Genomic DNA, 27,318 nt, shown 5'->3' on the forward strand with positions numbered 1-27,318 from the left:
TCAAAAAAGTACTCCAAAGTGTTGTTCAGCATGGGGGTGAGTAGAAAATGAAGGCTAATCATGTTTTGGGTGTACTATTCCTTTAAGTTAAATGTTTGCTATAGCTTTAGCAGACCTAGAAACAAGCATGAAAACAGCACAATTATAGGCTGGAATAAATGTTGGAAAAGGCAAGTTTGCCACTTATCTTATTTTATTTCCCCTTTAGATGTATCCTGTCTAGCAATATAGCACTCAATTATTTCCTTGGTGCCAAAGAAAAGCCTTACACATTTACTTTCACAACTGAAGCAATACTACTTTTGCAAAAATGCTCCACTTGGTGTTATGTATGTAAAAAACTTTATTAATGTGCATTCACAGTGAATGCAACACCTGCAAAAATGTTTCCATTTTCATCTGTTTCTATTCATCTGGCCAGCGAAAGCCAATCAATGCACAGCATGTGAATCCTGCATGGCGGACAAAAGTCCTTCAATGTTAGTTTTACCACAACATGGTTGACAAGGATTTATATCACAATGTTTTTGTTTTTTTCCCTAGATTCACCAGATTCTCCAGAGACAGAACCAGAATGGAGAATACCCCCACCTCATCCAGCTACGTCAGGGTGACAGCCGTTTACAGCAGTTCTTCACCTATCTGTGACCCAGTTTGAGGCCGTGCTGTCCCACTTTGGGGTATAAATCACCAAACAGAGGGAACGTGACAGAGCGTTCTAGAGTTCTGACAGAAGCAGTGGGAAATCTTTTTGAGAACCCTGTAGAGAGAGCACAAGAACAAAGTATTTGCACCTGGAAAATAAGGCGCTGAAGGCAAGGGAGAGGCTATGAGCAGCCAGAATATCTGAGAAGTACATCAGAGAAGCTCACCAGAGAGACACAGCATGGAGAGGCCATGGCTAGCCGAGGCTAGCCTGTAAAGCCGAACTGGCTAATTTAGCAGAATTTGTCAAAATCATGCTATTTTTCCTGCTAGATGCACCACTTTCGCTTCGTATTGAACCCCCATCTATAGGGATAACATGGAAATCCTTTTCTCCAGCTGTGTAAATTCTGTTTGGTGTAAATATCACTTTAGATATTATTTTAGACTATATTAAATGCAATGGACATAAAAAAAAGGTAACCAAAAGGAAAAAGAGAGAAAAGGAAAGGAAAAGGAAAAAATTCAGTAGGGGAGAAGTAGGGGTGGGGGTCTGCTTCTACAATTGAGAAGAAAGAACAGAAAAATAGCACAGGTACAAACAACCATCACATATAATAATATCCTTGAAACAATGCATTGTAATTGTGTGTATTTTTCTATGTTTTGAAGATGATTTGATGTTTGGATTCATGTCAGTTCATGTCGAAGATGGCTCTTTATAGAATTGATCCATTTATTTTGCTCAGTACGCTTTTAAAAACACTCAAGATTACTATAACTTTCTGACTTTAAGCTGAGATAATTTTGAGGTCCTTGAGTTGGACCTCTGCATCACCAGCACATTCATTTCTTGTTTTTCTTTGTGACATTGATTTTCAGAAATCCAAAATAATGGCAAATTTGAAGAAAATGTGTTTTTTTTAGCTGTTTTTATTTTGAGAGGATGATTTTTTAATGTAAAGTAAATTAATATTAATAAGTATGTGTATATTATTTATTTCAATATCAGTGTCTGTCGTGGGGCCCCAAATTCCTGACGGGGCACTTGCCTCTTTTTCCTAAAGCTAAAATGGCAAAATCTGCCTTATTTTTTACCTACTGTTTTTTTTTTTTTTTTTTTGCCTTAATGTGAGCCAAAAAAGTGGACCTCAAGAATGTTTTTTTTCCTTGGTCTTCAGGGGGTTCTCTTTATATTGTTTCCTCATGGTGAGATCAGACAAGGCATCAATGGTTGATTCTTAAACTTTGATGGGTTTTTGGAAGGATAATAGAGTCATGCCAGCTTTGGAGGTTTTCCAAAAAAGCCCTGCAAAGGGATTCAGAAGTGTTGCAGAAGAAAAGGGCTTTGAAACGCAGCTGCAGAAGGAAAACAGTAACAGAATAACCCATCCACTTCAAAATCAGAAGGTTTCTGTTTTATAGCTGAACTTGTGAATCAATCTGAGGAAAACACGGTGTAACGAATAAAGATTTCAATCTTCTTCAACTTTCAAATGTTTTTGTAGAAAAAAATAGAAAAAGCTCATTATGTATTGTTTCCAGTAACAATGTGCATTAAGCTTTGATCTACTTCCAGGAATCGACCACTAGCAAATGTCTGAAAGCTCTGATCAAAGCATCGTTTTCTTTTGTATTTATACCATCCAGACATTTTGCCATTCAATACAATTTCCGGGTTTTATCTAAACACCTTTTTAAAAAATGTATCCTCAAATCTGATCCAACAGATGCAGGTAAAAGGTTTCAGTTGAGATGCTGTCATAAAGGATTTCTTTATGTGGCTCATGGATTCAGCACATAGTTTGCATGGCATCATTTGCTTTACAGCGTGTCAGAAAATGACATTTAATTAAATTTGCTTTCAGTAGTATTACTTACCATGGTGAATGTCCTTGTTAAATCCAAATAAAGCATTAGACCAAAGCTCATTCTTAATTAAGTCCCCGACTAACTTTTTACACCAACATACTGACTGTTCACTTTACAAACCTTTTTATGAATCAAATGCATTTGAATACATGTTGCTACTTTTTTGCTCTTTTCCAATTGTTCATATTCTTATTTAATAATAGACAAAACCTTGATTAACTAGGTCTAAGAGAGGCTGTGTTATTGCCTTCCCTGAAAATGTTTTTATTCATTTATCTTCTATTTCCACTCAGTCAGTCTCAGGACAGACACTGTTGGCCCAGAGAGAAAAGGTGTGATGGCCTTTTAAAACACGGCAGAATTTGGTTCTAAGTAAAGTAAAAATAAGTAGATGTTCTCTATCCTTTTCTGATAGGGCTATTTTCTGGTACCCAACTTCTAGGCCTTTCTCCAGTTAATTTTTGATTTTTCTCTAAACCAGGGGTCCTCAACGTTTTCCAGGCGAAGGACCCCCAAACTGATGCTGAGATGGAGCGGGGACCCCCTAATTATAAATATTGTATGAAATTGTATTATATCAAACTGGTCCTATAGTCACTCTATTACAGATGGAGTAATGTAACTAAAGTAATTTCTCCCTGGGATTAATAAAGTATTTCTGATTGTGATTCCTGGTTGATGGGACAGGTGTTGTGAATGAAACGGGGCTCAGCTTGAAAGAGCTCCTGTGTGTCGCTGAATGTGAGCATTGATGACTGAAAGACATCTTCTGCCTCCATTTATCTGTTTACTACAGTGTGCTGAATTCATGTTAATGTGAATTTAAATACATTTCAATAAGTGCAAAACATTGCAGGGGGGAATATAAAAAAAAGTGTAATCAACCTAAACTTTCGCGACCCCCTTGCAGTACCTCTGTGGACCCCCAAGGGGTCGCCGACCCCCTATTGAAGACCTGCACTCTAAACTTTTTCTGTATTTACTAATCAAGAATTTAGATTCTAAAGCAATGCACAAAGCATGAGACAGAAATAATCAGTTTAAAATGCCTGAAAATTCTTTACCAACCTTTAAAAGTTACTTTTAAGTAGTCAGATTTCACAATTATTAATTATGACTAGTTTAAGGTTGAAACAATTAATTGGATTAAACCTGATTAATTGATTGTAGAAATAATTTTCAACTAATTTAGTAATTGATTAATCATTAATTTGAGTATAGAGACTGTAAAACATACCTTTAGCTGACAGAGCGACCCACTTAGAGCAGTAATTATATCAAAATGTTCTTACCTATAAAGATTTTTAATTTAAGATTTAAAAAAAAAAAAAGTGGTCTTTATATTTGCACTATATTTAGAACTCCTCAAGTGGACAGGTTTAAATTTCACCTGGTCTAATTTTTGTTAAATCTTCTTTAAGGAGCCTTTGACTATCCAATTATCAAGTATCTAAATCCAATTATCCAATTATCAAAATATCTAAATTACAATTCAAGAGCTAACCTCATGATTCTCATGAATTTATTTCCATCATGTAAGTTATTAACTTTATGTACCATCTATTATTTCTGATGGCTAATGATGCTGAACATTTACATAGCAGAGGTTTACTAGTGAGACTTTAATCCAGCCATCTTCAAACCACACTACGAGGCCATACACATTATTATACAAATCAATTTCCAGGTTGTATTTTGCCTCCTTAGTCTTTGTTGCTTTTTACTGTGTAAGAGAGACTGTATTGGCTGTTTGACATTCATGAAAGAACAAGACTGCCAGCAGCTGTCAGTGGAGGGAGGATGTTTGATATTCATGATGTTTTCATGCTTAAAAGCAATAACAATATCTAAGACTGTCTCTACTTTTTTTTTTTTTTAGATTATTGCCTATAAAAATCACCTATGTTATTCTTAAAAAAACATTACACACGTTTTTACTGAAAAATATATTTTTTAAAAACCTTTTTATTTGAACCTTTATGTAAATCCCTTCATTTTCCCACAATGGGGAAATTCATTCTCTGCATTTTGACCCATCCCTTGGGGAGCAGTGGGCTGCCACTGTGTGGTGCCGGGGGAGCAGTGTTGGGTTAAGAGTTTTGCTCAGGTAGCCACAGTGGAAGCTGTGGGGATGGAATCGGGTACTTGCAACCTTCTGAGAGCATAAGTGCTCTGCTCTCATGACTTAAACATTGTTTGATTAGACGATGCACCGGCAGGGTGTGCTTTGGTGGGGCAGTGGTTGGCGCACACAACCCATGTAAGGAGGCCTTAATACTCAGAAACCAGGATATCTGCGTGTGTCGCAGTGAATGCAAATGTGCCTCCGCCCCTTCCAAAGACACTCTGCTGCACCTCTCCAAAATTGTTGGTGACCAGAGACAGGAGGCCTCAGATTCATCAGATCTACATCCGCTCTACACTATGCTTATTTCCTGTTTGGTACCTTACCGGCTTGTATTGTTTGTATGACCGCCATTGTGGAAAACGACTGGTGAATCTGGACCAGCTAGAAGAGTGAGGTGCGGGAGAATGCTGGAACCCTTTTTCCACATGGATCGCCGCTCTTTTTTGCTCTCATGTCCCTCCGTTGTCGCACAAACTTGCCGCCACTTTCTCACCTCCTCCGCCGTATCTAGACCCACAGCAAGTTCCTGATTGTCCCTCTTGTGTTGTGGCGTGGAATAACATAGCGCAGACCTCGTTTCAATATTGAGGATAAATCAAAAATATCTGCGACAAGCTCACTTGTCACGGGTTTGAATCCGACCTGTGGTCCTTTGCCGCATGTCTCTTTCCCTCTCCCATAAAAAACGAGCCACTAGTGCTGTGAAAACTGAAAAAAAAGGATGATGCATCGGCAGCATCTATAAGCCTGTTTTCCTAAATTTACTTTGGGTCGGAAATTCCCGCACTGTTCACCTCATGTAACTTAAAATGCGTCCATGTTGAATGGGTCAAAGCTAGCAAACAATCAAAACGTAATAATTGTCAAGATGCACTTTGTGGATACTCAGAAGCATCCAGTTCAACTCAGACACTGATGGCAAGATTGAAAAGAACAACAACAAAACAAGGATAAGAATGCTGCAGTTCTGTGTTTTGTCCTAATGTGGCTGTATAATTATAAAACTCCATAATGCTTCTTTAAAATTAATACATTTCTCTGAATTTTTTTTTAAGTGAACTGTAGACCTTCAGCTTCTATGTGCTTATCTCTGGACTCTCAGGGCCTCCATGGCACACAGTTTTGCAGACTTCTAAGCTGCCTAATAAGAATGTCTGAAGTGTGTATAACATGTAGATTTTCATTAGTGTTTTACATTTTTAGTCGACTATAATGCTAATGATGATTGGGATGAAACCTGTTTAGGAGGAAGAGTTTCAGACCTGCAGCTCTTGCCAATTAGTGCTGGGGTCGACTTCATTTCAGTGTGATTGCTTTGCTGTACTGAGAGGGGAGATGTTAGTTCACCTCTAATGAGATCAACCACAAACACCTCTGCAGGATGGGGTCTGCTGCACTTCGTTAACTCACCGTCATTCATCATTCGCCTGTCTTTACTTCCTCCCTTCCCAACTTTACTTTCCTCGCTTTTGAAAAGTCTTCCTCTCTTCTTTTTATGCTCACATCACAAGGTTTGAAATGTTTTATAAGAAAAATTTAAAACTTTATTAGGTTCTACTTTAAACTTTGAAAATTCTTAAACTTTGAAAATTCTTAGAAAACATCATAATCCAAAGACTTGGACCAAATCTTTGATTACTGGAGGAGTCTTTGTGCTTTATAAGCATTTACTTTGGAGGCTTTTGGTTGAACATGTTAAAACACATGTTGGTGACTCAAAAAGAGGCACTGATGGGGTTTTAAGTGCAGGGTGCATAATGATACCATGACTTTTTGCTAATGCATTGCAGGTAACTTTAAAGGGGAACAGGGTTTTTTTTTACATTGGGCCCTTGATTTTACGTTATTCCATCATGTTCTACTCACCCCCAGACATCCACAGTTATATTTTTTATATTTATATGTTTTAAAAACAAAGCGGCGCGTGTATGACGTCATCCACGCATGCAGACTGGAGCTGTGACAGGCAGCCCGGGCCACAGGCGGCTGCGCTCTGCCCCTTCTATTCATTCGTTTAGCTAATCTGAATCGTTCAATCCCATTTCTAGAGTGAGATCATCTGTGGTAGCAGCTCTAGACATCTTCCAGGCATGTGAGTAAAACTATCAGCAGTTCAGCGGACAGGATGAATGAATGGTAGCCAGTGCGTGCGGATGACGTCGTACACACTCCACTTTGTTTTTAAAAAATGTTGATATAAAAAATATAAGCGCGGATGTCTGGGGGACAGTGATTTGCCTACATGTTATGGTTGCTGGTGTACCATAAATGATAAATTATGAACAGTTTACTTTGTGCCTTAAACTCGTTGCCCATAGGAAGACGTTACTTGGATATAACCTAACAGAATATCATCAGAACGGCTCCAAATGACACAAAACTCATATGGGTGAGTAGAACATGATGTAATAAGCTAAAATCAAGGGCCCAGTGTAAAACAAAACAACAACAAAAAAACGGCGTTCCCCTTTAAGGTAATGTTGGGTGTCAGTTTTCAGTCATTTGTTGTTTTTTTCACCTAGCCCTAAAGTTTCCTTTCTGTCTCATTTGATCAGAGCATCTACTTTACTTTAGAAACAGTCTATTGGCTGACTATGTTATACTGTAGGGGACTCCCAATGCTTGAACAACACATAGACTATAGATTACAATGTGTTACATTGATCCATTGGGGTTTACAAGACTATTACATCAGATTTAAATATTTTGCTATAGATCAATAAAGAGATTTTAGATTGTTTGATATTTAGATCAAAGCACAGGAATTTAAAAAGGAAATTTAAGCACAGGCAATAATCTTTATGTTTTTATATTAATGTAGTTTTGGCCTCTTTTCTATTTCTCCACCAAATATGTATGAAGTGTCTATTTTAAGAATGGGGGCCCTTAGATCCTTTAGCAGATCCTGTTTACCTTAACTTTAACTTTACCTGGACCTTCGTTTGTCTTTCTCTCAACAATAGTGTCTTCTCTCTACTCGTCAATGAAGAACAGCTTGATATCAGCTGTTTGCCCACATCTGAGCTCATCAAAAAAGCTCAGGTGTCATGAATGTTTAAAAAAAAAACGTAAAATAAATGGAGTCAGTCTGGCTATAATTTTTGTTCAGTATTTTGTTCCTAATTTCTCAAGTTTAAATGTGATTACAGGGGAGTTACTAAGAGCAGCTGCGGGTTCATAAAGGGAGATTGATAGTATGATTTTATTTTCTTTTATTGATTGCTTTCTAGCTTCGGGGTAACATATTTATGTCATATCATATTCATTTTTTATTCGAATTGGAAAGAATAACATGTCAAATATGCTGGTGAAGATTCTCAGTCATAGTAATTCCAAAATAGTTTAAAAAAAACAATCCACTGGACTTTGTTTCCATTTTGAAATGAAAAAGCTTCCTTGATGGGAAATGAAACATCTTCAAACTTGCAAACAAAGTGCAGTGGATTTTTATTTATTTTTTTAAGAATTAAATGCTTAAGTTTTAACAATTAAACAGAATATTTTTTATTTAGAAATTAGTTATTGGGCAGGCATCAATACTTTTGACTGAGAGGGATACTCATGGTAAGACAAAATGCCCAAAGGGATAAACAAGTCAAAAAAGGTTGGGAAACATTTCTCTACTTGCAAACAATATATTTTGGTCTGTTGCATTAAACTATAGTACAATGCATTGAAATTTTGGATTTTAAGTTGTCAAAAAAGTAAATATGCTTAAGACATTTGAAAAACTTATATTGAAATATGTAACTTTGTGTGTTTGTCTCCAACATTTTTGTTTTCCTTTAGCACAGAGTCTGCAGTAGATCTGCGGTAAAGGTGTTACAGTTGTTTGATATCTAAAATACCACATTTGTCAAAACTTGGTGCCTCCCTGGAGTCTGATCCGTGTGAGTAAATGTTAAAATGTCACAGGTGGTGAAACATTCCTCCCAGGAGGTCGTATACTGCTGACCGTTGCTGCTTTTTATATCTCAGGTTGTGCACCAGCTGTCAACAGCTTCGTGGTCTCATTAAAAACACATCAGCTGTATTGCTCTGGGCTCGCTGGCAGAACCGGCTCCAGCTGCTGATTAACATCAGATTGAACAGAGCTGTGGAGCTCAGTGTTGAGCCAGGAAAAACAGGAACTAATGGTCTAACACACACGTACATTATGATGTATAGTAGCCCTGTCAGTGTTGTGAGAAGGCTGAGACATGTACATTTCCTCAAGTGTTGGAATCAGTCAGGATTTTTGCTCTAACAGTAGAGGGTCATTCTTCCTTTAACAGCTTGCTGCTTCTCCTCTGATTCTGCATTAAAACAGAGCTAGCTAACTTCTGATGTAAGATCTAATCTAGAGAGTTGAATGTCTTCTTGTCTTTACTTGTAACTCTGACTTCTCCATCTGCTTGTCAAAAGGGGTTTACTATCAGTTTCTAAAACACATGCTGAGTTGAGTGGCTGCGTCCTCTGAAGGCCAGATTTGTCGGCCAATTACTTCATACTGTAGAGTACCACCGAGGCCTGTTCGGATTGGGAGTCTCCTTGTTATGCGGCCGACGAATGCAGTCTTCTTTTTGCTTGTTTTGAAGGACAGGTCCAATGTATCCTACGTAGCCTTGTGTAAGGGAAAAGGCATTGAAAAGGGTTGAATATTGGAAGTGCAGAATATTATAAGTCTGTGAATATTTCCATTTCAAATGAATGAGAATTGTTGTTTTAAATGGTTAGTTGGTCTGATATTTAGGGGGTAATGTTTGGTTTAGTGAAAGGTCTTATCTGTCTGCATTGCTTTTGGCTGGCATTTAAGCACGGATTCCGATATCTCTGCAGTGTGGGGACTATAAATCTGATATCCATGACGACGGTACTGCTGCTGAAGCTCCTCAAAAATTTAATTAGCCCCTAGAACAGTAGTCGAAGTTAGGTATCCCTTTTTTGCCTGCTTTGTGCGTCAACTTCACAGTTGCTAGGCGACAGAGCGTACACTGAGTGGTGAAAGCCGGAGAAGGCTGGACCTGTTTGAATCCACAGCAAAAACTCCTCCTGCCTCCTTATCCTGAAAGACCTCCAAGGAAGCAGTCCAGGTAGTACGGATCCTTGGAGGATACAGCCTCTGAAATCATACACACCGATAGAGGGAGACTAGCTCATTTTCCAGAAGAGCAGTGTTACCAGTTGCTTTTAGGGGGGGCTAAACCTGAAAGTCAATGTGCTAATGCCTCTAGTGGCTAAAAGTTATGCGGCGCTGTTTCAAAGAAACAGCAAAATTAACCATTTTTATTTAAACTAAAACAGGGACACAATGGAAAATCTTGGACATGGTGGTACATATGCAAGACAGCAAATGGTAGTAGGTCACCTCCAAGACTCGTGAAGGTCCTGCTGATCTAAGGCAATGAACAACTAGTGTCCCAGCTGGCTTGAGAGAAATAAAGGCACTCAGATCCATCAACCCTCCAAAGAAAACCTTAAAAGTCTCTCAAGGTAAATTGTGTGTGTTTTCACGTTGTTTATCTTATGTACCTGCATTGCAATCTAAATAATAAATAAATATTTATACTAATTGAACTTTATTGATTTGACATCAATAGGCAGTGGGCTGCCATTGTGCTGTGCCCGGGGAGCAGTGTGGTGTTAAGGTTCTTGCTCAGGAACACAGAGTAGTACTTGCAACCTTCTCAGAGCACCAGTGCACTGCTGTAACCCACTGGACCAACACTCCCCTGACACAATCTAACAATTTACAAAATTGAAACTCTAAGAAGTTTTACTAGATCTGTGTCTTATGCAGAGAGAGAGAACTTTGGTAGAGAAGAATGCCGGAAAGAAGGGGCTGGTGTTATGCTGAGAAGCGCATGCCTGCAGAGCCCAGGGTCCCCTGTAGCTGGGTATAAGTCCTGTTAATTAGACATGCGCTTCTCAGCATAACACCTGTTTGCCTTTCTGTAAGAGTAAGAGTGAAAACTGCCTCTTTGTCTAATTAAATGAATTTACCTGGGAGAACAATTTTATTTATTTACTTAAAGGGGAACACCGTTTTTTTTTTTTTTTTTACATTGGGCTCTTGATTTTACGTTATTACATCATGTTCTACTCACCCATATGAGTTTTGTGTCATTTGGAGCTGTTCTGAAGATATTCTGTTAGGTTATAGCCAAGTAACGTCTTCCTATAGGCAAACGACTTGAAGGCGCAAACTAAACTGTAAATTTATTCTTTATGGTACGCCAGCATTCATAACATGTAGCCGAATCACTGTCCCCCAGACATCCACGGTTATATTTTTTATATTTATATGTTTTAAAAACAAAGTGGAGTGTGTATGACGTCATCTGTGCGCCGCCGGCTACCGTTCATTCATCCGTCCGCTGAACTGCTGCTAGTTTTCCTCACATGCCTGGAAGATGTCTAGTGCTACTACCACAGATGATCTTGCTTTCCAAATGGAATTGAACGATTCAGATTAGCTAGCTGAATGAATAAAAGGGGTAGAGCGTAGCCGCCTGTGGCCCAGGCTGCCTGTCACAACTCCAGTCCAGCGCGCGGATGAGGTCATACACATAACGCTTTGTTTTCAAGGATTAGACTTGGGGTTTTCGTTGAAACGCGACCAGGAAGAGGCTCGACACTCATTCATCTTTAAGTAGGACATATTCGCCGTTTTACTGACAGGCTGTTAGTTTACACATTCCCACCAGCTTTCTGTCACGCTTCCTACGTCACAGTCAGTTGGTCAGAGCGTTGGCAAATAGGCACAGACATGGTTTGAAAAACAACGGTTGTTCTCATCAACAATCTTCCGCCTCTTCTTAGTCTGGTTTATCAGGCTAAATAAAGTAGTACAACTGCAAAAATAAAGTCATAAGTCAAGGAATAAGCGAACTATGCAGTTGTCTGATTTCATAAAAATAAAATAAAAAATGTTCTGATTGATTTTATATAAGAAATAGGAAGGACTCTGCTGGGGTCGCTCCTGTTAGGGACCCTGGGGCCCCAACGGCCTGGGCATTAAATACTTTGCCTTTTATGGTAAGTCCGCCCCTGCTCTTTATTTTTCGAATTTAAATTTATCTCCACATTATTCTCGTAATACTATACCTTTCTTAACTTACCGTTAGTTCTTTATTCTCTTAATGATAAAAGTTTTCGTACGGCTCTATTAGTGTCGTAAATTAAGTGAACTGTTCCTTTAAGACGCTCTCTTGTTTTTCCTAAACCCGGAAGTGCGCCGTCTGGTTGCCTTTTCTAGCATCACAGCGCAGCACCGTGGTTTTAATAAAGCCCTTTTGATGTTTATAAGGGTATAAAACCGTGAAAATGTCCGCTGGGGTCCAGCTGGAGAACGCTAACCCGGTGATCTTCCAGCGGTCCGGGGAGAGGCTGCCTACGGCGAGCGAAGAGGATGGAGACGTTCACGACCCCATCGACGACCGCGAGATATTCGATATCCTTCTCCATCACATTTCTACACTTTTGGACATACTTTTAACCCATTTAAATAACTTCAAATTGATATTCTTGTTTTCCATTGAAGCGTTGATAGAAAATGTAAAAAAAAAAAGAATCAAAACTTTAGATTGTTTAAATGGATGGGAACAGCTGCTCTGTTTCCGTGATGCGTGACATCAGCTGCCTACTTGATTAATGTTATTACTGAGATGTTTTGTTTGATGATCTTTAACTTGTGATCACATCTGATCCGATCCATTAATGACCCGGAACATCCGCTGTCTCTGGAGGAGCTGAACGTGGTGGAGCAGGTTCGGGTTCAGGTCGGTTTCTGGAAAGTTTGATCCACAAACTTTAGTCAATTAACGGCATGTGGTATAACAGAGCGACTAGGAGTGCTGAATAAGTGTCTATTTGGAGGAAAATTAGAGCTATGGTTTCTAATTGTTATGTTCTCTATCTAAAAATCTGAAAAGTGCGGCGTGCATTTGTCTTCAGTCCATTTTACTCTGAGAGGCCAGAGTAAAACCAAAGCAAAGGAGTAACTTTGATAAAAGTTGGTGAGAAGATTCAGATGGTGGCTGATGGACCTATAGTTACAGCCGATTCAGATGCTGAAATCGATATATGATGCATCCCTAGAAATACAATTTCAGTTCCATCCAGAAAAAATATACAAATGCTGCATTTTAAATATAACATGGCATATTTTTTCTTGTAAACTTTCTGGTAAACGTGGAGATATATTTTAATGCATGTTGCATATCCCAGTGGATCTGTTTCACCTTTAAATCTGATCTGCAGCTCTCCCTACTTCTCTCTGTGCTCTGTTTAAAAAGATTTATAAACTCTTTACTAATATAATGATGCTAGAAACTAAATTTCAAGATCTGTAGAAGCTCTGCAGTCTGATTCTTTCTACACAATAAAAACAGATTTTAACCTGTAATTGGGAGTTATGGTCCTCTGAGAAGCCCAGATTTTTTTAACTTGTAAAGAAGAACAAACTTTGTGTTCTCAAGCTTCTTGCATTATAATACTAAGTTGTATAAATGTACAATCTGTTGCCTCTTTTAGCGTAAAATGCTCTGTATGTCTAACGAACAGATTTTTCCGTGGCACGATCTCTAATTTTTTTAACCAACCCGTCTCCTAACTTTTCTTTAAACACCGAAGTAGCTGCTGGTTAATATTCACTGAGTGCTGCTGTGTGTCTTTCTTTCAGTCATGTAGCTACTTTGTACGCAGTGAAATGCGGTCTCAAAGCGACATCTGATGATGTAACACCCAGAGGCGGGACACAGGAGCAACGGTAGAGAGGGAAAATAAACACTGACTCAAAACGCTCTGAACACAGATAACTGCACCCAACTCTGTTTCCTTTGGCTAAATGAAATGAGCGGAAAGGGGGGAAAAAAGCAGAGATTATTAGTGGGGACGTGTCCACACCAGTCCTTCAGAAAGTTAAGCCTGTGAACCAGAGCAACAAGCTGCCTTCAGACGTCAAAGAATTATTTAAAATACATTTATATTTAGGTATTTCTGAAAGTTATTTTTACCGAAAGTGTCTGTAGGACAACCACGTTAGTTCAAACTGGCCAATGGTCAGAGCTGTTTGTTTTTTCTACCCAATAAAACACATCATCACTGCTGCATTGGTGTTTAGTGGCTGCAGGTGGATCAGAGAAACGTCTCACTGGGTCAGGTTGATGATGTGCAAGTTGAGAGGAGGTATGAACATCGCCTCTCAACCAGAGCATGTGAGCAGAACGTGGAGCGAGCGGAACAGATATGGTGGAGCGTGGAGCTGTTTTCAATTCAAAGGCCAGAGCGAGGATTTCGCTTTGCTCTGATGTGCTCACAACCTCAATTAAAAATGTTGGATTATACAATCACAGATTAGAGGACGGCGGTCCGAATCCGGACCCACCCGCTGGCTAATCCGGACCCAACCTGATTTAAAACATTTATAAATTACCCCATGTTGTCTGAAGGCAGTGTCTAACTTTACTTGCAACTCTTCTCCTGTTTGTACGGTAAAGCCCTCCGGCACCAGGCTGCATGTGATGCCAATCAGCCAATGAGCTGCTGTCAGTCTGGGTTGCTGCTGCTGCTACTTTTACACACAGCAGCCAAACCTGTAGCAAGCCGGGCAATGGGTAACGATGATGACAAAACCTGAAAGAAATTGTAGACTGATGGAAGAAGCACGGTGAACTTGTGACAGAAAAGTGAAATGGTGCTCAAAGATGACCCTGAACATTTAGAGTATGTTTGGCTCAACCTGCTGCTGTGAAGCATGATTCCCTCCCATTAATATAATCAAAAATGAATATCAATCCAGGCTCAAAATGAGCTCCTTGATATGTGCTTTAGAATGACTTTGTCTCCATTCAAACCCAGGTTTAAAGCCTTGCAGGGCAGCATAAAGCCCACTGCTCTCATTAAGACAGAAAAACGAAACAAACGGTCACTTCAGGTGTTTTAAAAAAAAATAAGAAAAAAGAATCAGGAAATTGTCTATAAACCAAACTGAACGATTTTTGCTCTCTGCTTCAAAAAACAATTGGACAAATGTTCTTTTTTTTTTAAATACTTTTCATTTAAAAATTCAATGTATAACATGGATGCATAAAAACCTAATTTTATTTCAGTGTTAAATTCAGTTTAAATTACAGATTATAATTAAAAATGTCTCCTGACCTTTACTGGTTGATGATTTTCTTTATTCAGACCCGGCTGATTTTTAATTGCTGACCCCTGGTCTAGAATATTAAAAAAGAAAATCTTGACCAACTGAGCAGATATTTGAGTTTAATGAAGCTACATTCTCACTTAAAACATCCAACATCCCTCTGTTTCCCATGATTCACTGTGAGTCAAAGTGGATTAGTTAAGCCCAGACAGCTATAGTGAAAGTTTATTATGTTACACTTTAGATTACGCAGAATAAACCTTTGCTAAAACAAAGCTTTGTTAAACTCCAATATCTCCTTGATTTGTTTGTTTTAAATGATTTTAAAAAAGGAAAGAAAAGAACTCCATCATTTCCTGAGACCAACTAACCTTTTGTCCTAAAATGTGCCTCAGCGTCACGATAGAGATATTAAACTGTGCTAACTAAGGCTGAAACAAGTAATTGGATTATGTTGGTGAAGGTTCACAGAAATTTTTTTGGTTCAAAATGACCTTTTAGTCTGTTCCAATTTGCATGTTTTCAAAACAAAAACAACGCTTTATTGGGTTGCTGTATAAAACATCGAGCTCAATGCTATTTCTGACATTCTGAATTGAAAAAGCTTCCTGGATGGGAAGCGAAACGTCTTCAAACTTGGAAACAAAGTCCGATGGATGGTTTTTATTTCTCTTTTTGAGGGGAATTAATTGGATTAATTGTGATTAATCGGTTATTGAAATAAACATCAATTATTTTAGTAATCGATTTATCCTTAACTGGAGCAACCCACCTTGAGCTGCAATTTTACCAACATTTTAAAAGAAAACAGAAAAAATAAACATTTTTTGTTTTAAAATAAAAAAAAAAAACTTTTTCAACAGTCTACATGCTCTATTCAGAACTCCTCAAGTGGAACAGGTTTAGTTTCACCTATTTAAATTTTTAAAACGTCTTCTTTAAGGAATCTTTGGTTATCCAATTCTTAATCAATCAGAAAAAATAATGGACAGATTCATGGATTTGAAAAATAATCGTTAGTTTCAGCCCAGCGGTGACCAAGCGCACTGCGCTGCGACTCGGGTTGTAGTTACATCGATGCAAGCTGACCTCTGGTGTGTTCCTCTTCAGGTCAATGATCCAGAGAGCACGGTGAGCGTGGAGTTCACTCCCACCATACCGCACTGCAGCATGGCCACCCTCATTGGCCTGTCAATCAAAGTCAAGCTCCTGCGCTCCTTGCCTGACAGGTTCAAAGTTAGTTTGCTTTTCTGCCTTTAGATATTTATATATATATATATTTAATACTATGAATTATTGTTTAAAAGATTGCAGTATGTTTAATTCTGACTTTTGACTCTGCTACCAATCAGATCGACGTTCACATCACTCCTGGAACTCACGCCTCAGAGGAAGCAGGTAGGAACACACTGAGCTCTGGAATTAAAGGAGGATATCTAACTAGAATATTAAAGAGGTCAACTTCAGTGATGGTAGAGGAGGCCTTTGTTCACTCTGTTGTTCTATACTGACACCTGCTGGATCTTGAACACCTTTGCATCAGACTCACGTATTCACCTAGCATCTTGATTCATATGTCGCAGCTAATATACGCAACAGCTGAAATAAGACATAAGAATCATTTCCTTTCACATTGAGTTCCGTCCCAGTGTTCACGGGGATGGACGTCTGTGTCTTCAGCAGGCGTAGAGCTAACAGAACTGGCAGTGTTGCGAGGCAAGGGCTCAAACATGTACGGCTGGAAGCCTTCTACACCAAACCAAGCTTCTGCCGCCCTGGCGTCCTCTAACACAACATCTTCATCCCCGCTTTCCTCCTCTAAATAAAAAATATATGACGGAGGAGACTCATCCACGACCTCCGACACTAAACTCTCCTCCTCTTGCATGTTTCCTCTGTCCATAGCATGGACAGAGGAAACATGACAGTGTTGTTGCTAAGACACCAATTTAGTGCTACTTGGTCCCAATGGAATTTCCCATTGGGAACCTGGGAGCATTAAGTTGCTAACTGGTTAGCAGGATGCTTCCGACAAACTGGCCACAATCAAACTTGTTTCCAACCCTTCCGCTCCAACAATCCCGCCCTCTTGATAATCGCCCAATCACATTCACTTTATTCAGTCATGTAAAGTCTTGCAACACTCGGGAGAATTCGGAAATGCAACGGATGGAACAGCAGTTTTCCCTATGAATTAAAGTTAACCTGGTTGGGAGCAGGTTGTCCTCAATGACCTCAGTGCCCTCTGTCTCTCCTCCTATGAGGTCCATTGGAGTCATTAGTTGTTAAAAACACAATTAGAGGATCCAATCTAAAATCTAAAGATTGAATGCACTGAGGATTAAACATAGAGAGGGTTCTCAGACGTGGTATAGATGTCCTTTCATAATCAGGTTTCTATGAGCTCCATTGACATTGAGTTGGAAAACTGCACTGTTTTGTGACTTGACCTGGATTTTTATACCGACTCAAGACTTGAATTTAACTTGAACTGGTTTACTTAAAAAGACACAATGTTTTAACCAAAATCTCAAATTTTTAAACATTTTTTATAAAAAAAAAATGTGCACCATTATTTCCTTATACTCATCCCATAGTAATATATGCAGACTGAGCAGATCAAATTTGACTTGACCTCTGGTGACCAAGAGGTTATATGGAAGTCTATATGTGAAAATATTGAATGTAAAAAAAAACTTCTTAACTTTGCAGTTCTTAAAAGTAAAACTTGGTTTGAAGAATCCAGAAATGTAAAATTTCCATTCTCTGCTTTTTTCTGCAGTGAACAAACAGCTGGGGGACAAAGAGCGCGTGGCGGCAGCTTTGGAGAACTCGTCTTTGTTGGAGGTGGTCAACCAATGCCTGTCCAGCAGAACCATCTAATCACTCAGTTATCTAGCTTTAGAAACCAGGACCGCTTGATATTTTCTTTCTTTCTCCATGACATCATCCCCGACCTGGAGCTGCTGCTGGTACTCAAATCCAAATAAATTAGAAAAGCAGAAATAGAAACCTGTCATTAAAGCAGCAAAAGCTTCTTTTTAAATAGTGTTGATGTACAGCTGTTGTTACCTGTGTATAATACGCATAATTTCTGTTTTTAATTAAATAAATCATTGAGAAAAACTGTTTCTATTAGTTTTTCATTAAAGAAAAAAAAGGAGTTGAAAGCCCTCATTGGCCATATTATTGGGGGTCACATGCTGCCATTTAGACAAATCACCACTTTGACATTTACCGCCTAATGTCTAAGTGGTAATATTAATATTTTTTCATCATCAGCGTTTCATTTTTCTCTGTCGGAGTAGATGCAGTTTAGCCCGCGGGGTCGGTGAGCACCATTAGAGTCTTAAAGCTGAAGTCTGTAAGTTTTTAAAAATCATATTGGCTAAAACTGTCCCTATGCCCAGACAGCAGTACATGTGATATGTAACCTGTGAAAAAAAACTGCTTCAATTGGTCCCGCCTACTGCCTGTATTGCAATCTGGAAAGAATATTTTGGGACGAGACAAAACAACCAATCACAGCCAGAGGAGCGTCTGATGGAGTGTCAATCACAGCTCACACACGCTGTGAGAGGGGTGGAGCTTGGAGGTGGGGCATGAGTGAAGCAGAGAGGGTGGGGGAGTGGCGTGAAACCTGTTTTTCTTAAAATTTTCAGTCGAAGTCTGCTCTCTTCTCAATGTTACAGACTGCAGCTTTAATGCTCTGCACTATAGAGATTTAACACGGAGTTTGATTCTATCGCTTTAAACCGATTTTCTAGGTGGGTAAAATTACAAGCTTTATAGAACAAGGAAGAAAATTGAAAAACATGTCAGTGCAGCAAATAATCCAACAGAGCGGAATAGTGTGAACTATTATGGCTTATATATGAAATGAAAGTTTAAATATCCTTCCATTAAAGACAGAAAAATATCAGCTGCCAGTAAAATAAATTGAAATCATCAAACATAATGAATAAAAATTATAAAAAATGGAGATCATGATATTGATTTAGAATATAATTATACATAAATACATATTCAAATATTAATATGACCAGCAAACAAGCCTAAATGAGAAACTGAACTATGATGGAATCACTGAAATCAGCTGTTTTCTGTAATGTTCAGGAAATGTTCAAACTTCTGCACCTGTTGACAGGTATGTTGGTTCAATGTTCATGACGAAGTTTCTTCAATTTAAATTTTTTTCTAAATTGTCATTTATTAATTTATTTATTGTTTCAATTTTGTGTTATTTAAATTACTAGTGTGCATTTATCATGTTTGTAATGTGAGGGTATGTAAACTTTCAAGCACAACTCTACTATATGCAAACCTGATGATCAGATCAATCTGCAATGGAACGCACACAATGTTTGTTCTTAGCTGGTTTTCTCTTTACGGCGAGTGTTGTTCTTAGTGATGGACATGGATAAACGCAGTCTGCAATGTGTCTGTTGCGCTGTTAAAGTATTACGTGAACTCTTTACGATGTGTAATAGAATAGAATAGAAAATCCCTTTATTGTCCCACAATGGGGAAATTCTTGTATTTACAGCAGCAAAGCAATTATAGGTGAAATGGTCACACTAATATGGATCTTAGGAAAAATATAAAAGAATAACATAGTAGTGAAGGGTTAAAAGAAAAACAAAAAAATACTGTACTGTAAAGTGCTTTTTAACAATAGAAAAACTGCATCTGGAGAATAAATAACCAATATACATCTATGGACAGTTTTAGAGCAGAGGATATTTGAAAATAGCAGCAACATCAGAGATGCACAAAATGACTGCAGTATGTTATTGAACTGACTAAAATAGAAACTGTGAAAAATCAGCATGAATGTAACAACTTATAGAGTCTAACGGCTGCTGGGAGGAAGGATATGTGATAACGCTCCCTGGTGCATTTAGGGTGTATCAGTTTTGGATGCAGCACAACAGTATTACAAAAACTTTTTTTTGTAAATCTACAGTCTTTTTCCTATTAATATTATGAAACAACCATTGTCTCCACCCTCTAAATGTTGAACTTGTCAATGTTTTTCTCAGATTCTGGCCTCAGACTGCCGTAAAGTTGCAGTCCAGGTTAGTTGACTCATTCAAAGATGGATCTGACCCTTTTGAAGCAACATAATCATGCTGTTTTTAAAGAAGTTTGGTTTGAATCAAGTGATGAATATCAACCTGAAATACCATTTACCACATCCCAAACATAAAAAAAAATTTGGGTTAAAAGTTATGCAATGAATCAGTGCAAACTTGTTTGTTTTTAAACACAGAAATCACAGCATATCAGGAGATTTTGACATCTTCAGCATAATCCAATCAAACAACTTTAAAAGTAAGAAAAACGAAAAATCCCTTTCTTCTATACTCCAATGCTCCAATGTGATTGGCTGATTGTCGATTGTCAAATTAGCGCTACAGAGAGTGGCTATGACAAAGTCTCATAAACATGTAATGTTTCCATTTGTCCACCAGGTGGTGCCATAAACACGAATATTCAGTCTACAAGATTAGAGCGTGGTCATGCCAAACCACATGTCCACTACTCATTTTTCATATCTCTGTTATTAATCACTGAAACCTTATATTGGAAGATAGGATTTGCTGCTTGAAAATCAAATTTGTTAAAAGTTTTGATCCAACTATTTTACCTGTGAAGTATTTGAGGATTAAAAAGCCTTAGATTGTTATTTTTAAGTATAGTTTTATGTTGCTACATTAAGGCGAACTCATTGTATTGTAACATAACAAAGTGTTTCTAAAAGTAGGCTATCACAGCTGCTCCCCCACCCCTCCCTCTCTGGTTCCACATCTGGAAACATTGCATCACTGCTCCAGACCGGATAGGAGACCCAGTCTGCACAGCTGCATGGGCTAAAACCAGAGCCATGAATACAGAGAGTTCAGGCAACACACATGATCACAAGGGTGGCAGTCATGCTGTTTTTGTCTCAGACGTCGGAAATGGGATCTTGAAACGCCTCAGATTCTAGCTGAACGTGTTTATTTAAGAAGTTAATAAGTAAGTTTAGGAAGTAAGTGGGATCTTCTAATTATACTCTGAGCGTAGCTGTTTTTTTGTTTTTCCCCAGGCTCTTAAAGGGCATGACCATCTTGACCAATAATAGAAAAAAGAGTTATCCTGGTTAAAGAAGATTACATTTTGCAGCATAAAGTATATAAATTATAAACAGACAACATTAGACCAAGGATGAACATAGCTTGATTTAAGGAAAAGGATTCATAAGCTAACAGATCAGAAATGTGCAAACTTTATAGAGGGATTCAGTAAATATGTAATGATGTATTACCATGTACAAAAACAGCTATTTATATTGATCTAAAACTGATATAATGAGGGATACACTAAAATGATTAGACGTTTTTTCTATATCAAAAGGTTGGCTGTTTTTGTGGTTCTGGATGGGGGCCAACAGGGGTTAGGGCCCCATGTAGAGCTTGTCTTGGCCCCCGTTGGTAGTCTGGCACATAACTGAAACGATTTCAAAGGCAGGACCAACAGAGTCGCTGGAAATTGCTTAGAACCAAACAGGTAACTATGGATGTGATGAAAAAAACATGCTTTTGAAAAAGAAATGAAAATTTCTAGTAATTTCTGGTAAATTTACTGACCTGCTGCCACTAGCTGGCTTGACGTTGCCATGACAACGTAACTTCCATGAACTTGTGTTGATTAGGCCTCCAAATAATTGGTAATAGTAAATAAAAAAAAGTCTAAATCATTTCCCAAAACATTCATAAGAACTTTATAAATTGTGCAAAGTATTTTTAACTGATTTTTAAAATTTATTTATCTCCCTCTCGCCAATAGGGGGTGCTGCAGCAGCTCCACTTCCTGCAGCCTAGCTCAGTAAATGAATTTAATAGCAGAGGTGTGTGTCAGGGTCACCATGTATCCAAACAGGGCCAGCCCAAATCGGAAGCAAACTAAGCGGCTGTGAAGGGCCCTTGAGCAACTAGCGGGCGGCAAGAACATTTTCTTTTTTGTTTTGTTAAATATTGTAGGGTTAGGCAATATGGACTTCAAATGTTTTTATGATATTTTGTGGAAGTGATGATAAATGCAAAGATAAAAACTTATTTGCAGTCTTTCTTTGGTAACTGTATGGATGTGACTGCATGCCACAGCAATCACAATTATTCCTCTTTAAACACATAAAAGTTAGATTAGGTTCCTTTAGGAAACCAGTTGCATAATGAAGTGTGATTTATATTACTAAACATCCATAGTTACCCTTTGTTTAATCATTATTAAAATTTGTCAATATACCCCAATGGAAAATAAAGGAAAACTAAAAAGTCTGACAATTAACCAATTTTTTGAGGGGATTTTAAATATAATTAATTCCAATTTAAATCATAATTCCCGTCGTAAAATTAAAAATATGATAAATGCCCTCCCCTACCATTTAGAAATAATCACCTATAGATGAAATAAAGGTATTGTATGGAGGACCAACTCTGCCATATTTAAGAATAATTACATAAATAAATAAATGCTCAATAAATAAATAAGCATACAATTAATTTCCCGAAAAAATACAATAAACAAATAAATGTAGGTAGAAATTAAATTATAAAGTGAGACATAAATGTATATATCTCTTTTAATTAGCTTCTCTATTTGTAATAATTACCTTATTTATTTGTTGTCTGTTATAATCTTCAACTTTATTTATTTATTACTTACTTTTTTAAGTATTTATTTATGTGCATTATATAATATTTTGTCTGCTTTATTCTTCCTTTCTATTTTTTTACCCTCTTTATTTCCTCAACATTATTTATTTCTAGATGCATTTCTGCCTCATTATGTAAATGAGGAAGGGTGCGTCCTAGAGAGGCAAATATTATCACATGCACATAAATAAATACTTAAAAAATAATTAATTAATAAATAAAGTTGAAGATTATAACAGACAATAAATGATAAGGTAATTTTACAAATAGAGAAGCTAATTAAAAGAGATATATACATTTATGTCTCACTGTATAATTTAATTTCTACCTACATTTATTTGTTTATTGGATTTTTGGGGGGCAATTAATTGCTTATTTATTTATTGAGTATTTATTTATTTCTGTATTTATTTTTATATATGGCAGAGTTGGTCCTCCATAGTATTGGTCTTGGAGCCAGATTGTAATAAAGCACGGAATGACCAGTGTAAAGACCTCAGCGATAATAATATGCTTTATGTTTCACTGTTTATTTGATTTAACTTGTTTCAGTATGATTTCATGCATTATTTTTAGCCAACTTATTAAAAATAGTTTATCAATTTGTTGTTCTTGCACTACAGGTTATTAGTTGGAACTTGAAGGGCTGGTTATCGTCCTGCAGCAGTGTGTTTCAGTGAACTTATTGCAGATATTTTTGATTTATGCTCAATATTGAAAGGAGGTCTGCGCTGTTATCCCACACCACAACACAAGAGGGACAATCAGGAACTAGCTGTGGGTCTAGATACGGTCGAGGCGGTGAGGAAATTGGGTGTCCCAGCAAAAACAAGCCCGTAAAGTACCAAACAGGAAATATGCATAGAGTAGAGTAGATGTAGATATGACCAATCAGAGGCCTCCTGTTTGCAGCACTGTCTGCAATCACCTATAATTTTGGAGCTTAAGAACTGATTCAATGTTAACCACCTAAATGATGCATGCAGCATATATAGCCCTTCCTTCTAATGCACATCCTAGTGACGGTTGGTATATGGTGTCATTTTCTATTTCTTCAAACTGTAAAATCTTTGCAACAAACTAAATTATAGTAAAACTAAAATACTTTAAAAAAAAAAAACAAAAAAACTGTGATGTTCCTCTTATATTTGGCGAATTTATTTCAGAATATTTTCCAAAAATATGTTGCGGTGCATGATGGGGTTTTGCATCTAAAGGCTAAAGTTTCCCGTCTTACGTGCATTGTTGCCAGGCTGGGATGTTTCCCAATCTGGCAGTTTAGGACGGCCGTCTATGGGTAAAAAAATGTTTTTCTTTAGATTTATGGACTAAGAGATCAATAGACTTTGGTTGAAATTAGACAACATTTTGTATATTCAGGTGGTTTATGAACATTTTATGGGCCAGAAAACTTGAGTCAGATACATCTGGCAACCGTGCTGGACGTTACACAGCAGCAGTCACTGGGGCGTCCGTGTTTATAACCACAGCCAGTAAAACCGCTGTATAGAAGTCTTGGTGATGGTTGTGGTGTGATGCTTGAAGATAGATCAGTTAATCTACAATGTGTATTTGTATTGTGTTTCACATCTGAGACACACACATTTGACTGTGCTTCTATTTTATTTTATTTTTATTTTTTTTTCAGGGAGGGCTCCAAAATCTAATTCTGATTAGGACCCTATTGAGGTTTGGACCGGCCCCATGCATAATCCAGTGTGTGCATGGCTCTGGCTGAGGGGCCCTGTGCAAAACCCAGTGTGTGCATGGCTCTGGCTGAGGGGCCTGCCTGCAGAACCCAGTGTGTGCAGGGTTCTGGATGAGGGGCCCTGTGCAGAACCCGGTTTATGCAGGGCTCTGGCTGAGGGGCCCGCCTGCAGAACCCACTGTATAGAGGGCTCTGGCTGAGTTGCCCGTCTGCAGAACCCAGTGTATGCAGGGCTCTGGCTGAGTTGCCCGCCTGCAGAACCCAGTGTATGCAGGGCTCTGGCTGAGTTGCCCGTCTGCAGAACCCAGTGTATGCAGGGTTCTGGCTGAGGGGCCCGCCTGCTGCCGCTTCTCCTCTGCAGACTTCAGGATTGGCTGCGCTCTGCTTCTCATCACCACCGCAGGATACTGACGGTCCATGGAGGATTATTAGCCGATCCAGCCTTTATCAGGTAAGCCAAAACAAACCTTATCTGCTCCTTTTTGTGAACGGCTGTGAGCGGCAGCGTTGGTGGAAAATAACCGCGGCGAAGCGGAAACGATGTGGCCGATGTGGCCCCAGCAAGACGCACAAGTTGTCAACTTCTTGAAAGCAGCTGGGAGTCATTCCAGCAGCGGTGGTTTGTTTATTTCCCACACTTTATGTCTCCTATCTGTTGTCGGTTCGACAAAATATGTTTAATTTGTGTGTTTTTTTGCTTTTTTTCATATATAATCTCTCTGGGAGGGGTTTATTTCCTATCAAATCTTCATCTTTTTTTCTTTTTTAAAGCATGTGTTTTGAATCAGACAGGACTGCGGGTTCTTCTGAAACATGCAACAAAAATTAAACATGACTCTTGAACACATTACAAAGGAGTGCTTAAAAAAATAGATTTCTTCTTCTGCTTGATTTGTCTTAGAGTTTGTTCTCAGCTTCTCACTCTAAATGTCTTGGCTCATCCTGTGAGCACTTAATGTTCTGGAAACATGGAGTTTATAGAGTTGTTTGCTTTGAACTGTGAGTTAACTCTGATCACATGTTCTCCAGGAGTTACTGAAACTGGTCTTCATTGCTCCCCCAAAGCCTTACAGAATTCAAAAAACGAAAATAAAATACTATGATTTTCATTTCAATGCAATTTGTAGTCTTGTGTGGTTCTAGATGGGGGCCATCAGGGGCCACAGCCCCATAAACTTGGCCTTGGTCGCCGTTATGGCCCCTATAGTGAATGTCAGGTTATTTTGATAATCTGCTCTGGTACAGGAATTGTAACTGATTGATCCATTAGAACTATTTCATGTTAGTTTAAGAGTTTTGATTTATCAATGACTAAAAAGTTAAGATGCTTTCACACCAAATGCGATCTAGCCGTCAGAAATGCTTTGATGCTTAAATTTGACGCTCTGGATGCTCGTTGCTCGGGTTGTTTATCTCTTCTCTTCAGTCAAGCCGAGCTAGAGGTCAGCTTTGCTTTATTTACTTTGATAAGTTGGAAAAATGGTTTAAACACGTTTTAAGTGAGAAAGTCCACCTCCGAACATAATCGGTGCTGAAAGTTCATCAGGATTTTGATCCCACTAAAATATTTAGTTCTTGTTCAGGGTGCCAGACCTGCAGCGTACCCGTGGGAGGTCGGCAGCGCTGGGAATCCCCAGTGAAAGCTGACTGAAGCGGCAATTCTTTCAGGGATTTTCTGCTGCTGTTTATAGTGGTTTCAAGTTAATATTAAGTGTTTTTAAGGTTTGTGTTAAAAATTGCAAGTAACAGAACATAAAATCAGATATTTTTGTCAACAAGTTTTAACATATTTAATTAATTTCATTATTAATAATTTTTTTGCCATGGTTCATAGAACGAAAATATTTTAGAGGAGTAATAATGATCAGAGCTCACTCTGCTTTGCTGGTACATCATATCTATTCTCCCGCTAGTTTTTTAAACCTTTGGAGTTGAATATTTATTTTTCATAAGCAGATAATTTTGCAGAAGTGTTTGCAGCTTGCATATAATGTTGGTCTCCCTCCCAAACACTCCTAGATCAGCTTTCCTGATTGGTTGACGCTCCGGCATCCAGCAGCAAATGTTCAGATTTCTGATCTCCAACATCGAACGATTGGTTGCCAGAACGCTTTGATGTTGTTGTTTCCTTGTTTCTTGTTTCTTCCCCTTTTCCCATCTGTCGGCTTGCCTGATCTGCTGAAGAATAAGAATACCATGGGGCTGCAAACAGCACTGGGCACAGTGTGTTTTTTTTAATAATTTGCCGTGTTGTTTGCATGCCAAACATATATAGAGTGAATGTAGTTCCATTGTTGTCAAACGAAAGAAATGGAAATTTAAAAAAAAAATTGCAACCAAGAAAAATGTCCTTTGTACTAACTATGAGCCTCCAGACAATTTATTCGGGTGTTTCGTTCCTTTCATTTAAGTTTATTGTGTCAGTAGCTTACTGTTGTGTAGAAAAGTTCCTACTTCAACTCACTTGCATGGATCTGTGCACAATCTGCATCTCTCTTACCTTCTTAATGGCAGCAAGGCAAATTGAGGCGTATTGCTGCCACCTACAGAGCTGGAGTCAAAGAGTTGGTGTCTTATTTCTTTTAAATATAATGTAAACATTTGGAAATTTAGTTTTTTTTTAATTGCGATAATTACGAATCCAATTAATTGCCTAGCCCAGCTTTGCACACAGGCTCTATGCTTGTGGGCAAAGTAAACCAGCCCATCCCTAAAAAGACTTTATGCATCCTTTAACATTAAGTGTTAAACACTGCATGAAGAGATTTCCCCAATCTCTTTGTAAATGTCCTAAATGTATTATTCTACATGTGTAAAAAAAACTCTTAACCTTTTTTGATTGTACTTTATACTTGTTATTTTTTATTCCTGCATTATTTCCAACTTAGTGACTTTTCCTTCATATTTAGTGACTCTTCAGACCCTCTAGCAACTTTCTCTTCAAAAAGTAACAAATCTAGCGACCTTTTCATGTTTAGTTGGAGAAATCCTGGGCCATTTTGAAATTTCCCATGGACATTTTTTTTAGGTATGAAAAGTTGGACATGTTCGTGAAAAAGAGGACGTCTGGTCACCCTACCAACAACAATCAACAATTGGATGTTTCAGTGAGTCAGTGCTTGTTGCTATAATG

At 38.2% G+C, this 27,318-nt stretch overlaps 1 protein-coding gene across 1 annotated transcript; it reads left to right on the forward strand.

Annotated features, from left to right (window-relative positions):
• The first annotated feature begins 11,855 nt into the window (after window positions 1-11,855).
• On the forward strand, window positions 11,856-17,764 carry fam96b (family with sequence similarity 96 member B). The gene is made up of 5 exons (XM_015381372.1): window positions 11,856-12,077; window positions 12,326-12,405; window positions 15,888-16,013; window positions 16,130-16,175; window positions 17,560-17,764. The coding sequence occupies exons 1-5, from the start codon at window positions 11,951-11,953 to the stop codon at window positions 17,658-17,660; spliced, it is 480 nt and encodes a 159-aa protein (XP_015236858.1). The 5' UTR covers window positions 11,856-11,950; the 3' UTR covers window positions 17,661-17,764.
• The last annotated feature ends 9,554 nt before the right edge of the window (window positions 17,765-27,318 follow it).

The sequence above is a fragment of the Cyprinodon variegatus genome, unplaced genomic scaffold (genome assembly GCF_000732505.1).
Source record: "Cyprinodon variegatus isolate N-32 unplaced genomic scaffold, C_variegatus-1.0 Scaffold232, whole genome shotgun sequence".
NCBI lineage: Eukaryota > Metazoa > Chordata > Actinopteri > Cyprinodontiformes > Cyprinodontidae > Cyprinodon > Cyprinodon variegatus.